General features: G+C 40.2%; 1 protein-coding gene across 1 annotated transcript; it reads left to right on the top strand.

Annotated features, from left to right (window-relative positions):
* Nucleotides 1-322: 322 nt before the first annotated feature.
* On the top strand, nucleotides 323-2509 carry LOC136447752 (kelch-like protein 26). Its single transcript, XM_066446795.1, has 3 exons — nucleotides 323-485; nucleotides 1768-1897; nucleotides 2463-2509. The coding sequence occupies exons 1-3, from the start codon at nucleotides 357-359 to the stop codon at nucleotides 2507-2509; spliced, it is 306 nt and encodes a 101-aa protein (XP_066302892.1). The 5' UTR covers nucleotides 323-356.
* Nucleotides 2510-15048: the final 12539 nt, after the last annotated feature.

Consider the following 15048-nt stretch of genomic DNA (forward strand, 5'->3'; position numbering starts at 1 on the left):
ACTCTTAATGTAAGATCTAACATTCAAAGGTTTTGCGTAAGGTTTCTTGATTTTCTTGAAATTCTTTATGGAAGAAACTCTTTCTCTCAATGAGAAAAATCAAGAAAACAAGAAAAATAAAAAAAAGCATTTTTGGTAGTGTAGTGTATGACACAATGATGTTGTTTTTTCACTACCAGGACTTTGTAAAAAAAATGCCATAGGGTTGATTCATCTCAATCTGTGTAAAGAAATCAGACCAGAGAAATGACTTTGAACATTTTACTTAGCTTGAGCACCTTTACAAAGTTTAAGTTATAGGTATACTTTTCTTTCCTGCAGTAATAGACTTGTGCAGTGACTACCTGATCAAGACAATGTCGACAGAGAACTGCCTCGCGGCGCTACAGCTGGCCTATCGCTACTCCCTGTCACACGTGGAGACCGCCGCGGACAACTTCATCCTTGCAAACATCCCGCAAGTTTCCCAGTCACCTGGATTCAAGGTCATTGTCAAAACGGTAGTATTCTGTTAAGCTATGGTTTTAGTTTCTTTTAGTTGCTGAGATATCATTCCTCTGAAACTTGATAACGTGGTGTAAGTGGCCATGGTAAGCAAGCCAAACTACGTTGCTGTAATTAGATCAAATTCAGTAGATCTGGAGGGCGTGGGTTTGAGCAGTTGCAATACATTCATACATACATGTACATGTTTCATACTCTTAACAAGTTAGAGCATACACATAGTTAAGCCTCCAGTTTGATCTCTGCATGTAATTGTGTAAAACCCCTTCTTATCAGGACGAGTGGGGTGGGGGGGGGGGGCTTGTGTGATTGAAGACACGAGGCATGATTTAGCACCATGATTGTATTAATAATCAGAAGTCTCAAAAGCACACTTGTCACACTCTGCCTCCAGCATAATTTTTCAATTTCTATCATTCTGTTTCACAACACTGTGATCATAACTAGCCTGGTGTCCAGACCTATTATAGCTCCCAAGTTGAACCCATCTCTCCACAAATAGCAGAGAGGAGGCTCAGGAGCTGTGATAGATATGGATACCAGGCTTGGTCATAACATTGGCCAATACGCCAAGTGCCCTAATTAAAAGTCCAGTTTAAAAACTCCCTGAACAGTAGAACATTAATAGCCAATGTAGCAACAGAAGTCCGTCACATTCGAAAGAATGGCATCTTTTTGATTGTGCTGACATCAGCTACATTGTAAGGGATTGACCACTTCATAGTATACATACAATGTACATGTAGTTATATGATGATTGTATACAACTCCAAACTTGGTTGAAAATTTTGTTTTCTGATAGTTCACACAATCCACTGTCTTATCCATCTAAAGACTTTGCCGACATTTTCCAAGAAAACGCCTATCTACAAGTTTTGAAAAGGCAAAAAAAACACTGCATAATTATGATATTTCAGAGCATGTCAACAAATCATTTTGTACAAGGTCTTTTTTATTGTATATTAGGAGAATATCCCATGTATGATTTTCTAAAAGCTGTGTTAAGGAATAGAAATAATATCACATGCCTGATAACACATTGCAACTGAGGTGCCATGGCCAGGCCAGACACGAGTTAAACAGAGTTTAGTTGTTCTCGACAGATGACTTTGCCACAGTAACTGATTATTGATTGATACAAGGATTTACCGGCCAGGCTGATCGCCTGAAACACATTTTGTTCTGGGTACATGCTATGTACCCTCACATGAGTATTCAGAATTATGACTGGGTCTTTACTGACCACTTTGTTCCCTTTTCCAGGACTTGACCTGTGAAGAGCTGTGTCTGTATCTGGAGAGTGACCGCCTGGAGATGACCAGTGAAGTGGACGCCTTCTGTGCAGCTGCCGCATGGATCAACCATGACCTTGACTCCAGAGTGACCTTGGCAGGTCTGTCCATGTGTTACATTAACCAAAAGGCCTTTGAACAACCTTGCGATGTTCGATTATAAACTCTTCCACTTGTTTTGTTTCGGGTGTGGGGGGTGAAGCAGATTTTTTTATTGTTTGATACTATGATAATTGTTTGTTGCAACTTTGAGCTTTCTTATTTTGTATTGTGCAGGAAACATATACTGCAGTAAGTCGGAAAGACAAATGAAGTCAAATTATGATTTGTTTATTGAACTAGAAAATTTTGTAGAGAAGCAATATATACCTGACTCCAATGTGAACCATGATTTAAAAAAAAAAAGATGATATCAGCTTTTCCTGACAGACTGTATATTTCCCTCTGCATGCCATTGAATTGCAGATTGAATGCAGTTTTAGCAACTTGGATGTGCCTACAGTACTGCATGCACAATGGTACAACATACTGAAATCAGTCACTGACAGGAAAATGTAAGAATTACACACAATTTTTATTCCATTTTGCATAACTTGAACAACATAATTTTGTTAGCTCTTGTTGGGACTTGTGTGTTTATAACAAGTTGATCTCTGTCCTTCTCAGATGCAGCTTACTGTACATGGAAGCACCCACAGCAGGGTGATAGTTAAGTTTAGTGACATTTTGAAAAAAAAAAAAGATTGTTCTGACTTATGTGTCGGCCATGCAGAGGTTTGTGCCTCTGCATAGCTCCAGTAGGCGGCTGCCATTGTTGTTGGTGGTCAAGTCCACAGAGATGGGGCCAATCACATCCTGCTGAGAGGGTTCCGTGAGATGGCTGACAGGGTGGCTTTAGCATCTGTGAGGACGAGAGTGATGTCATGCGGTGGGGCATCCAGGACAGCTTCTTGCAGCTGGTCGTAAAACGCGTCCTTGTCGGTATCCAGGGCGACCTCAGTGGGTGCACAGGTGACAATGACGGTCATTTTCCCGTGTTTATGTAGAAGACGGGTTGTGCCCAGAGACATGTCCGAACTTGCGCCCCGACGTTGTGCCCTTAGGAAAGGCACTTTACACGCTTCCCCCCTCAGTTAGAGGGAGAAGTCTCCAACGGCAGCTCTCTTCAACTGGCGGACGAGAGCAGCGCCAGGCGGGCTGGCGTTATCAATGCGGACCTCGAGTGTAAGAGTCATCCGGCAGCTCGCGGCAAGCATCCCAACCAGAACCAGCACTTCTCCCTCGAATTGGTGCCGCTGGGGAAGACGGATGCCCAAAGTGTGTGGGTTTCAGATTCGCAACCTGTCATGCACCTTAAACAAATCCACGCGAAGGCTACCGTGTCAACCCTCCTCACGCCGATGTAGGAATTGACACGGTCACCATACTCGATCTTCATTTGTATCTGTACTATATATCTGTATTATGTATCTGTACTATGTATCTGAATACGAATAAAGATAAAACGAGTGGTTTGCCATAGATGTAGAAGACGAGCTGTAAATAGTCTGTCAGAAATGGGTTTCCAGCAGATGAGCGATCCTCTCAGACGGGAGGGGATGGCTAAGGCTACCACGTAGAGTCCAGTTCTTTGCTCTAGGCCGCTCCATATAAAAATGTGGTCCCCGGTGATGGTCTCTCCTGATCCAGGCCATCGGGTTTCGCAGAGACCATATAAGTTGAGGTCATATTTGGACAATTCATTTGACAATAAGGTTACATATCCAGCTTTTGATTCTTCCCACCAGGTACTTACATTAATCAGTGACTTACCTGCTCTTGACGTCACGATAACATGGCAGCCGATTTGGAACTTTGCACAACGGCTCGGAAAGAACGTTATTTTATCAAGAAAACGAAATAGATATTGTTATGTCATTTAATTAAATGTTATCACGATAATAAAGCATTGTTTGTTCATTAGAAAATGCTTTTCGCAAGCCGTTGTGTAAGGTTCCGAACCGGCTGCCGTGTTCATTGTGACGTCATGAGCAGGTATAAGCCACTGATTAATGTAATCACCTGGTGAGAAGATCAGATAAGAATAACGAGTTGGATCCATGGAAGTATGGTTTCTGATGGTTCAATGTTAGATAACATCAGAAGGGTGTGTATTTGTTTTAAACGTTTATATTCCTTCAATGATGCTATTACTATTTTAGATAATAAGAAAATGTTGTCTTTTTGTGTCTTATGCCCTTTAAGGCATCCTAGTGAGAGAGTGTCCGAAGGTCAAAACAAATAAATTAAAAATACCCGCTGCAGTTCCAAACAAGCCGCTAGAGGGCCAAAACGTACACAACTTACTTCAAATGGCACGGACTATCTATCACACAAAAACCATGACCGTAGCACTTGCAGAAAATTTGACCTCAATCTTTGAAGCTAAACTGCAGTACCCAAAGTACCCGCTAGGAGGCACATCATCGAACTCGACCTTCCCCTTCAAAATACCTACCTATTCACTAAATATCATGCACACCCATCAACAGCTTCTCGAGTTATCCTGTCTATAAAGAAATACGTATACATAAACAGACCGCTGCAGTACCGCAGAAAAATGCCAGGTGACCGATTTTTGAACTTGACCTCCATTTTCACAATCTCTACGTACCCACTAAAATCATGCAGATCCCTCAACAGTTCCTGGAGTTATGTTGTCTACATACAAACACACTAACATAAAAAAAGTCCACTGGAGCACTGTAGGAAAACGCCAGGTAAACCATTTTCAACTTGACCTTCGTTCCCACAACCGCCACTCACCTACCAAAAGGCTTAACCTTCCCGGCGAAGGTAACAAGATGTCAGAGGGCATTGGGACAAACCGGTTTTTCTTCTTCATCTTCTTGCCTTTAATGCCCACGGTCTTGATGACGACCATTCTGGCATGTTGGGAAAGTCGTGTAAAGTGCCTTTCCCAAGGGCACAAGATCGGTGACACGGCAGGATTTGAACCCGGGACCATTTGGTTCTGAGCCGAACACTCTGCTGTTGCGCAACACGACCCCACGGTTTTTCCTCTACAAGCCAGTTACTGGAAACATTCCAGCTCCGTCAGAAGAAAATTGCGTGTTCTTTTAAGATCTACACGACAAATACGTGTAACTGGTAAGATGACTTCCTTTGACTTTCAGTAACCAATCTATACGTCAAACTTACGTGTCCAGGGGACCCTATATATATCATGCAACAGCTAACAATTTTTGCTGCGTCTAGGTAGATCTAATGTAGGTTTGGCCTGGTTATGAATGGATAATTATTTTTCAACCAAATGTACGAATTGAAAAAAAAACCTTATGTTTTGCTGTTGATTTCAAAGATAATCTATCGTTCGTAATTTTTTTCCGTATTAAGTATACATTTCACAGTCTCGGGCGGTCTGCACGAGTGAAATGGCAAACCGGGCTGGAAAAAGGACAAAAGGAAGAACGAAAATAAGGTCGGAAAGCTAACTTCGGTCTCAGTACTTGCAGGGTAAATCTTAAATAGCTAAAGCAAAGAGTCCAGGACAATCAACAGTCCACAAAGCTATATGCCGGATTGGGGGTATTTTTAGATCGAGCGTGTGGCACCGTGGGACGGCACTTCCGGGTTGCATAATTATGTCTTCCAACTGGGGTGTAAGGGGTCAGGAGTCAACCTCGGGATTATGCAATCCGATTACATCATCCAAGAAGTCCTTGCAAGGCTAATTTATTCAAGATGGCCGCCGATCTAGACTTCGTAATTCTTTTGCTTCTTTGTTTATGGTGGGAAATTCGTTTGCTCGGTCGCAAGTTCATAAAGGGCCTTTCTACACCTATTCTGAGGGAGACCACCCTGCCTTTGTCCGGGTTTTTCGGAACAAATGCTTCAAAACATCGGAATTTACTGAATCGCACAGAGAAGGTTTAATTTATGCAATCTCTTTAGTAAATTATGATGTCATACAATATTAGTATGTACTGAGTTTTTGTCATGTCGTAGTAATTTTCAGATGCAATCTTGCTACAGACATAGCTGTTATGAACTTCTATTTCATTTAATTGCTATGGTGTTAATAATTCCATGGTGCTTCACCAAATTACATGATTTATTGCTTTTTGTGTACATAATTGCATTGATATCTTTTATCATGAACTTAATGTACATTTGAAAGCTGAAAGCCTTGTGTTGTCATGGATGAAGCTTGTGCTCAATTTCTTTTGAAGTCATAGAAAGAAGTATGGAGTAGCAACAGATAAAACATTCTTTTGAACAGTCTGTTCAGCACCAAGGATAATGTCCAATCATTAAGTCACCTGTAGCAGTACCTGCCTGATTTCTTTGTTATCACATGGGCAAGGTTGAAATTGTCAGCAGTCTTCAGATAGTCTGTAGTCAATAGATACACACTTTTAATGTAGAATATGAAAGTGTGATACAATAGTTAAATAAAAAGGGTATGTTTTATTGCTTTATTGCTGCTATTGGCCCTTATCACGGAGAGAATTGTACATGAGTGCAACATTTCTTGAGAGTACACAATGTCAGCTTTCCAATGATATATACCTTTATGGGGTTACGGTAAAGGAAAGTAACTAAAAAGAAGCAATATCATACTAGTACCCCTTGTTTTAAAGGTGTCTGGGAACCCCAGCAATGGGAGTGTGTTTTGGTATAGAACCCCAGCAGGACAAGGGTTAAAAGAAAATGGTGGGGGGGGGGGCGAGCCTGGTACTCAAGCCATGAATGTGTAATCTTAAAAACCGGATATCGTTCTAAAGGGCAAATGTAACGTTTCCAATAAAATAAAAAACAAAGTAATTTTTACATTTTTTATGCCACACCAATTTGATTAGTTTGTTCTCAAAATCGCCGTTTCCAAAAAATGGGAAATGAAAAAAAATCGAAAATTTCTAAAAAAATACCCTGCAATCCCAGTATAAGTTGATAAAGGGCTCTCTTTGTAGCTGTAGTTACAAGCCAATAAAAACGCTGGAGATAGTCACATGATATAAAAGAGCCAATAAAGGACTTGATGAATGAGAGTGAATGGATGCCATCTTGATAGTGGGTTCAGAGCTTTCGGAGTAGTACGAAGTGGCCATAGTTAAAGTTTTTGCCATAATATTGTTGGAGAGAGACCACAAACTGCAATGTTCATTATGGCAGTGGAGAGAGACACCACTGTTCGGTAATATTTGATCATAAGGATCTTTTTGGGAGCCGAACATTTGGGTCACATGTTGCAGTGAAGATAAATTACATTTGATAAAAAATCTTTGGTCAGCGCTAGAAGAGGATTAAATCAGCTTTACTATCTTGTATCTTGTACAAATGAACCTGACATGAATGATAATACTAGGCAGATGGGTTCTATGAATATAGGACAGTGCTGAATAAAAGTCAGTTGGACGATTATGAGAGTAAAACTTGCGTTGCCGTTACACATGTATTTTTTTACTCGATGAACAGAAACGTTTCAGGGCAAAATCATCCATATTTCTTGTCAAAATAATTTGTATTTATATTTCTGTAGAAATACTGTGCCCTTATGATGTGTATGATAGCACATTACAGACTGATGAAATGAATTGATTCTGTTGTTGTTTACTTTTGTCCAGTAGATTCCACAATTTGTGCATTGTATCAATGAGGTCAAATCCTTGATTATGTTTTATGTATTTTCAGGAAATTCTTAATTGTTGATGTCATTGGTGTGTTATGCCCTTTAGATTATTGTGAAGGGCTAATTGAAAAATGTAATCAATATTGGTGCAACGTAATGTGCCTGAAATCTTGCTATGACACGGGGTAAATTCCAGCTTTATTCAGGATCATGTTCAGGTAAAAAAAAAACTGAACCAACAGTTTATAATAAATAAAGAGAAAAACATGAATTAAGGCTAATCTAGCTTGATTAGATGACCTACTAGTAATACGATATACAAACAGAAAGGTCTAACGTTATATGTTTGTACTTCGTTCAGGTTTTTTTTTACTCAGTTTTGGACTTTCAGGTATTTTGAACTTGGTTCTTGGATGTTGTACAGCTCCAAATGAGATCCAGTGAACCGGTATCCACCCATAGACTTGACGTGTAGTGTATTCAAATTGTGTCTTTTTTTTCACAAGGCTCGGCTCATCGGCCTTGCTTCAGTAAAGCAATCTTTTAACCCTGTCGCGTCAGATTTTTTTCCTGAAAAAATCGGAGAATCAACAAATTAAAATGATGTGGCCTTACATGAATTTGATCGAACGAAGTCAAGTTTGCACGCTTTATCAAATTTATCATGACATTTAAACCTGACTGTCTGTTTTCCTCTAGTCTCGCAACATGGCGCTGATTAATAGGCTGACGTCAGTTACACGTCCCCTCATGATGATATGCAGAAAGTTTAGTGACGTTTCTGCTGATCTGAAGTCCGTCTTGTCCAGCCTCACCTCCAAACGGAAACATGTGCCACACTGGTACCTGTATGACACGATGGGATCTGAGATCTTTGTAGAGTGAGTAGATTACGTTATCTGTAACAATGGCTAAAACGTTCTCCTCATTCCTTCAGACGGTACTTATTTTCTCTTTTTCGCTTCTCTGGCTTAATGCCTAGGTCACAATTCCTGTCCTGGGCACTTAATTTTTTTTCCGGTGGGTTGCCCTTTTTGCCCGTGAATTTCCAAAGAAATGTGACCTACACCTTGGCATCAGAAGGGCTGTAATGCGCATGCGCGAACTAAATGTCCAGATTATGGGGATCTAGAACAGCCGTGGGCTCATCAGCCATCACTAAATACAGACGTGGAACCGTACGATTATTATCTTCTTTTGCAGAATAGTTCGTACGTCTTCAACCTACCAACTGTGGAATCATGAGTACACCTTGCTTCAGACTCATGTCAAGGATATCGTGGGTAAGATGTCCTCCCCCGCCATGCTGGTTGAGCTAGGCAGTGGTGCTTCCTCCAAAACCCGCCCGGTTATAGAGGCTCTGCTTGAACGACAAACAGCGTTGACCTATGTGCCGGTGGACATAGCAAAGGGTAACAGCAATTTTAATATCCCCTTTAACTATTAAAATATTCCCAACGAGAGTATACGTAAGCAGCATATTAGCCCGCACAGAAGCCCAAGTCGCTGCTTGCTTTTAAATGAACTAAGGTATATTTTCCTATATTTGATCTGCCAAATATCAAATCATAATTAACGTAGCTCTTCATTCTTTGTGTTGCCATAGCAACAGGTTTCTGAAAGGTGTATCTATTTATGTATGGAAAAGTTTACAGTGTACGCGTTAATTCAAACTCTGTTTTATGCACCTATAACATTTAGGTTTGTAAAACAATGTGATTTTTCATAATTGAAAATTTATAATTCATGCTAGCTTGATGACGTGTCAAATCTAACATGGCCTGCATGTAATTAGTTTAGAAATAAGCAGGTTATAATTCATTTCTAATTTTGTCAATTATTCGCACTATTCTTAAAGAACACATAAGTTGAAGAAAATAAACCCTTTAGCATTTTTACCCTTGTGTCGAGATCTGTGTTTTTATTTGAGAATTAAAGATTAGTGCTAGGCGTGCTTCGAGGTGACAATTTATTAGACTAGATTTGAATCAAACCATTACTCAAAATTTCCTAAATGTGTTTAGAATACATCCATGAGGAATATTCGACACAAAATTACACAATAAAAAACATAATATTTTGCCAAGCCACTATCCTGTAGTTAAAAATAATGGTACTGAAAAAAGGGCATTACAAACAAATGCCGTGTTTTTCGCAGACTACATCCGGGCGATATCGCGAGAACTAGAGCGAGAGTACAGTAGCCTAAAGGTTGAGCCGTTCGGGGGCCTATACATGGACGGATTACGTCATGTTGCTAGTCACACAGGGCCCAAGCTGCTCCTGTTCCTAGGCAGCAGTTTTGGTAACGTGCCCATTGACGAGCAGCTTCGCATGATGAAGGAAATAAAGGCATGTCTCAAAGGTAATTCATGACTTAGTAACTGCTATACCAAAGATTACATCTATGTGGTTCATCTAGTATGTTTATGGTAAGAACATCAACTCATTACGTCACAAATTTAGAAGAATCGCAAGACGAACAACAGTGAGAAATCTCTTTACAACAATAAACATCGTGTGTTGTCCGTTCAACCGTAGAAGGAATCTGACACGTTGACACATTTTGTCTAACTTTGAGTTCAGTCAGAGTTCGTGATGAAAAATGCTTTAACGTTCCAAATTTTCATGTTAGAAGATTTGTCATGTAGTAGTATTTCTGTTGTTGCTAACTGTTGCTTTAGTCCAGGACCGTCTTGTGTTAGGGTTGGACATGAACACTGATCGCGAGGCTGTCATCAGAGCTTATGTTGCCGAGCACACGCGATACCCATGGCTGGATAACTTAATTGAACGCCTTAATAAGGTAATGCAAAAAATGGAAGACAGCATTTCATTATCTGAGATATTGAACTACATTTTACACCGAATGATAAAGTTATTTATTCACAACCAACCAAGGAAATGATAACAGTCAACGTTTCGATGGCCGGCTGTGATCTTCTTCAGTGCAATAATAACGGGTTCACTTTGCACTGCAGCTAGGTGTCGCTGCTAGCAATGCGGTCTAAAACGTGAACCAGTCATTATTGCCCTAACAAAGATGACAGACGGTCATCGAAATGTCGGCGGTCATCATTTTCTTGGTTGTTAATAAAAAAAACTTTGTTCTTCAGCCATTCAATAACATGATCAAACTATTCACGATTATTCTGCATTATCCCTATCTCTCACTCATTTTAACTTCACTCCCACCTGCATGTACCTCAGGACTTTGAGGCGGACATATGGACAAAATGACATTTGAAGACACCGTCGACTTTGTGGAGAACCCTGCTGACGGTGACACGCCCAGTTATGTCCAGCAATATCCCAGAAGTTCTACAGCGCAACTTTTGCACCTAAGTAAGTATTCATCGTCTCGCCTGTGCTTTATATTGGTCAAAAATTTCCTAAATTCACGTTTTATTTTAAAAAAATTAGGTTACTACGCTTTAGTAGTTTTATTCGATGATTATTTGGGTAAACGCAATGTCTTTTTTTTTTAGATTCAGATGATTATAATGAATGTCTGGTAAACAAACCTCTTTGACGCAACCACACCTACTAAAGCTTCGATGGAAGAGCTGCCACCCTCCTTGTGTTGTTTGTTGTTTTTCATTCGAGTGAGAAAACATTACGGACGCACAGAAGTTGACAAACTTATATTAACGCCACCCCTTAAAATGTAGGCAAAAGAAATAAAAGTGAAAAATAAACGAATACAGACTTGTAACAAACCTTCATTATGGAAAAAATAGCTTGTCTTAGCTAATTGTCGCTGCTAAGGGTAACAAGCGGTTGACTTCGCGGTGGCATCGTGTGGCGCAATCGGTAGAGAGTTTCGCCGAGAACCGAGAGGTCCCTGGTTCGAAACCCCAATATGCAACGATGCTGTGCCCTTGTGCCCTCACACGACTTTCCTCACTCCACCCAGGTGTGAATTGGTACCTGACTTCGGTTGGGGAAGGTCGCATTGAGGTCATCTGCTGGCGCCTAATGTCAACCGCCAGACCCTTGCAACAGTTCCACTAAGTGCCATAAATGTAAACCCTGCAGAAATTCAGCATTGGCTGCGATTACACGGGTAATTTTTGACCTATAAACCATTATTATTATTTAGTTTCCTTTAACTAAGTTTTGTATTCTGCTTCCAGGAAAGCCTGGTCTCGCCATTAATTTCCAGGCCGGTGAGAGGCTTTATCTGTCAGAAGGTCCGAACTACAGCTGCAAATACAGTGAGCATCAGGTGCGCCGTCTGGCGGAGAAAAAGCAACTTTGCAGTAGAGGGTTTCTGGGGGGAAGGAAGAAGCCAAATACTGTGTGGTGTGCATGGTCCCAAATGAAAAGTGATGAAGGAATGAATATTAATTATTCAGATTGCAAATGTATCAAAAATAAAAGCCAGGACACTTCTACAAGGTTGAATCGGAGTATAAAGACATATGGATTCATACAAGCTTATATGATGGGGTTTTTTTTTTACAGAAGTAAGCCTCATTGTTATCACTGGTGGGGTCGCAGAAAACCGTTTTCCGGGATGACAGCTATTGCATTTTGTCCCGTAGTGAACATAGTTAGCCAAAACGTCTATGGTGGTAACTGATTGCAGTTCTAGTAAGACTTACCAGGTTGCGCTTTTGATCCATGAGAACGAACATCAAGTTTCTATGATCATTGTAGATATTGATAATGGGTGCTAGGGGGCGGTTTTGATTCATGAACTTAGGCAGTTAATATTTTTCACTTATATTATTATTCACGAAATACATTACAGACAGGCTTGAAAAATGTGCATAGAATGACAGATGTAGTATTAGAAAAACAGTGAATTTTTACCATATTCTATTAGTTCCATGCAGCATCCAAGCCTATATAAAGTAAGTATATATGTTTTGTCTGGATTCTTGTCTTTTTTTTTCGAAAGTCCAAAGTAACTGTTGCTACCTTTCTAGACACAAAATGTAACATTTCTTTAACATTTACAAGCTGTGAAGCATCACAAAACTCAATGTAAAATTCTATTGCATACAATGCAGAACATTTCAAGACTCGTTTGCTTTACTATTCAGATCCTTGATAATTACGCAGTCGTGTTCTGGATTTATGTACCTATATTTCCTCATTCAGAAAAAAAAACGATAGAGATGTAGTTCATGACATAGCAATCGTAAGACTACTTTTAAGATATTTCTCTTAATTTGGATTTTATGAATGATCTACTAAAATACAGATCCGTTAAATCGGAATAAATGGTTATATCCCCGGGTATACAGCTACGATGTGACGTCGTGTCGCGAAAGCGGTAGAGCGCGCGGCTGTCAAACAATGGGATCAGCCTACGATTCCTGGTGGTGCCCAGAGACGCCCCGACGTTGTGCCCTTGCGAAAAGCACTTTACAAGGACCCCAGGTTAGAGGGGCAAGTCTCCAACGGCAATTGTCTTTAGCTGACGGTACGGACGAGAGCAGCGCCAAGGCGGACCTCGAGCGTAAGAGTCATCCGGCAGCTCGCTCCAAACATCCAAAACCAGAACCAGCACGCCTCCTCGAATTGGTGCCGGTGGAGAAGACGGATGCCCAAAGTGTGTGGGTCTCAGATTCGCAACCTGTTATCAACCCTATCAATACACGCGAAGGCTACCGTGCCAACCTTCCTCACTCCGATGTAGGAACAGACACGGCCATCATACTCGATTTGTATCTTTATTTGTTTTCTTATCCTAAACCAAGTGATACATATCAACTAGAATTATTTGCACACTACAATCCTTATTCTATCTTATGATGTGAGACCTTTAAAACTCAATTTTTTGCATTAGAACAGTCGCTTTTTGAATGCGTGGGGAGGGAAATGGGCGATACATGTTGCATTTGATCGTGCAAATGTTGCCATTCTAGTTGCCTAAATGAATTATCGGATGTAAGAACAACTAATAAGTTGTATGAAAATACCCAAAACTTAAAGTAGGATAAATAAGACAACACTGTGCTTGGCATGAGAACTTTATTTAATATTGAAAGACAGCAGCCGAAGCTAAATAGAAAAACGAAATTAAAACCAAACTGGAACGTTCTGCACAAATATGTCAGCTTCCATTTCGCTCCATTCCGCACCATTTCGTTCCATTTCGTTCCATCTCGCTCCATTTTTCACTTTCTGGGAACCCCTTGTGTAATACCAAATGATATGCAAAGACTTATGTATAACTTCTTATTCATGTGGCGATTGTATGGTACATAACGTAATGAAATGTAGATTAACTGTTCTGTCAGATAAAGATGATATGTTCCAGATGATAAAATTTGTTGTCTATTTTGAAATAAACAGTGTAAGACAACTAACGCCATTGTGATGCATGACTATAATGTGGTTAATTGTGGAGTTCAACATTATTAATACGATTAAGCTCCATGACCATTGCAGCGTTGAAAAATAAAAATGTTAAGGATTATAAAGATGACGATATAGCGGTTGCGATTTGGGTTCATTAGTCATGAGTTTAAAAAAAAAACACGATTATCTTTAATGTGGTGAAATGTCGATGGCTTTATGGTAGTTTTTTGGTGCTAAGTAGGCAGTGGTTTTATGGCGCTGATGTTTCGGTTGTTTTATGGCGCTAATGAGATGGGAATGGTTTATGGTTCTGTGCGGACGGGGATGGTTTCATGTTGCTCTTGAGTCGATGGTTTAATAGTGCTGACCAGTTCGTTGTTTTTTATGTTGCTAATGAGTCGGGTGTTCTGTAGTGCTGATGAGTCGTTAGTAGTATGTTGCTGATGGTTGATAGCGCAAGGCATAAGTAATCTAGTCGAAAATGATAGCCATTCCTTTTTCTTAAAAGTTATCAGTCCCAGGTTACAGCCTTGGAGTTGTAGTCTTATTGACAATGACAATGAAAATGACAATGACAATGAACTTTATTTCATATTCATGCCCAACATGGGCTAAATGCATTAGGTAACATGGAGTAAAAGAAAAGGAACATTGTGATATATTCCATCTAAATCTACAGAGTGTCTTCTCTCTTCTTGAAACATTTGTACACAAATTCACATAGTTTTTCGATTATAACGTAGTTTCTAGAAGACATAATACATGTGAATAACTCGTTATTTGTAAGATGCGCATATTTCTTGTCTAGTTGTATTGAACTTACGAGGGATCTGCGCATGTCTGAGTATAGTGAGCATTCTAAGATAAAATGTATTTCATCTTCTATACAATCCTTGTCACAGAATGTACACATTCTGTCATTTGGTGGAGTCTGGTTGTACCTACCAACTTCAATTTGCAGTGGATGATCGCTGATCCTTAGTTTAGTCATAGCTCGGCGATAGTTAACATTTTGTGTATCTTATTAAAGTGGTTCATAAAACTCGAAGGTTGGAGCGGCGTTTGGCCCAATCTCGGGATCTCCATGCGGGTCTATCGGGGTTCGCACGATCTTTTTACCCCAGGCGGTAAGTGATGACATCATGCCCATGCAGTCCTTCATCTTTTCCGGGTTTCCATTAAAAGCTTCATGGATACACTTCAGCAGGCCCGTGTAGATCTTGTTGAAGTTGTCGGAGTATTTTCGAGCCCGCGATTCTGGAGGATAACTCTCGCTGTTTGGGTTAGAAATGGTCTGCCAGACAC

This window comes from Branchiostoma lanceolatum, chromosome 13 (genome assembly GCF_035083965.1).
Source record: "Branchiostoma lanceolatum isolate klBraLanc5 chromosome 13, klBraLanc5.hap2, whole genome shotgun sequence".
Lineage (NCBI taxonomy): Eukaryota > Metazoa > Chordata > Leptocardii > Amphioxiformes > Branchiostomatidae > Branchiostoma > Branchiostoma lanceolatum.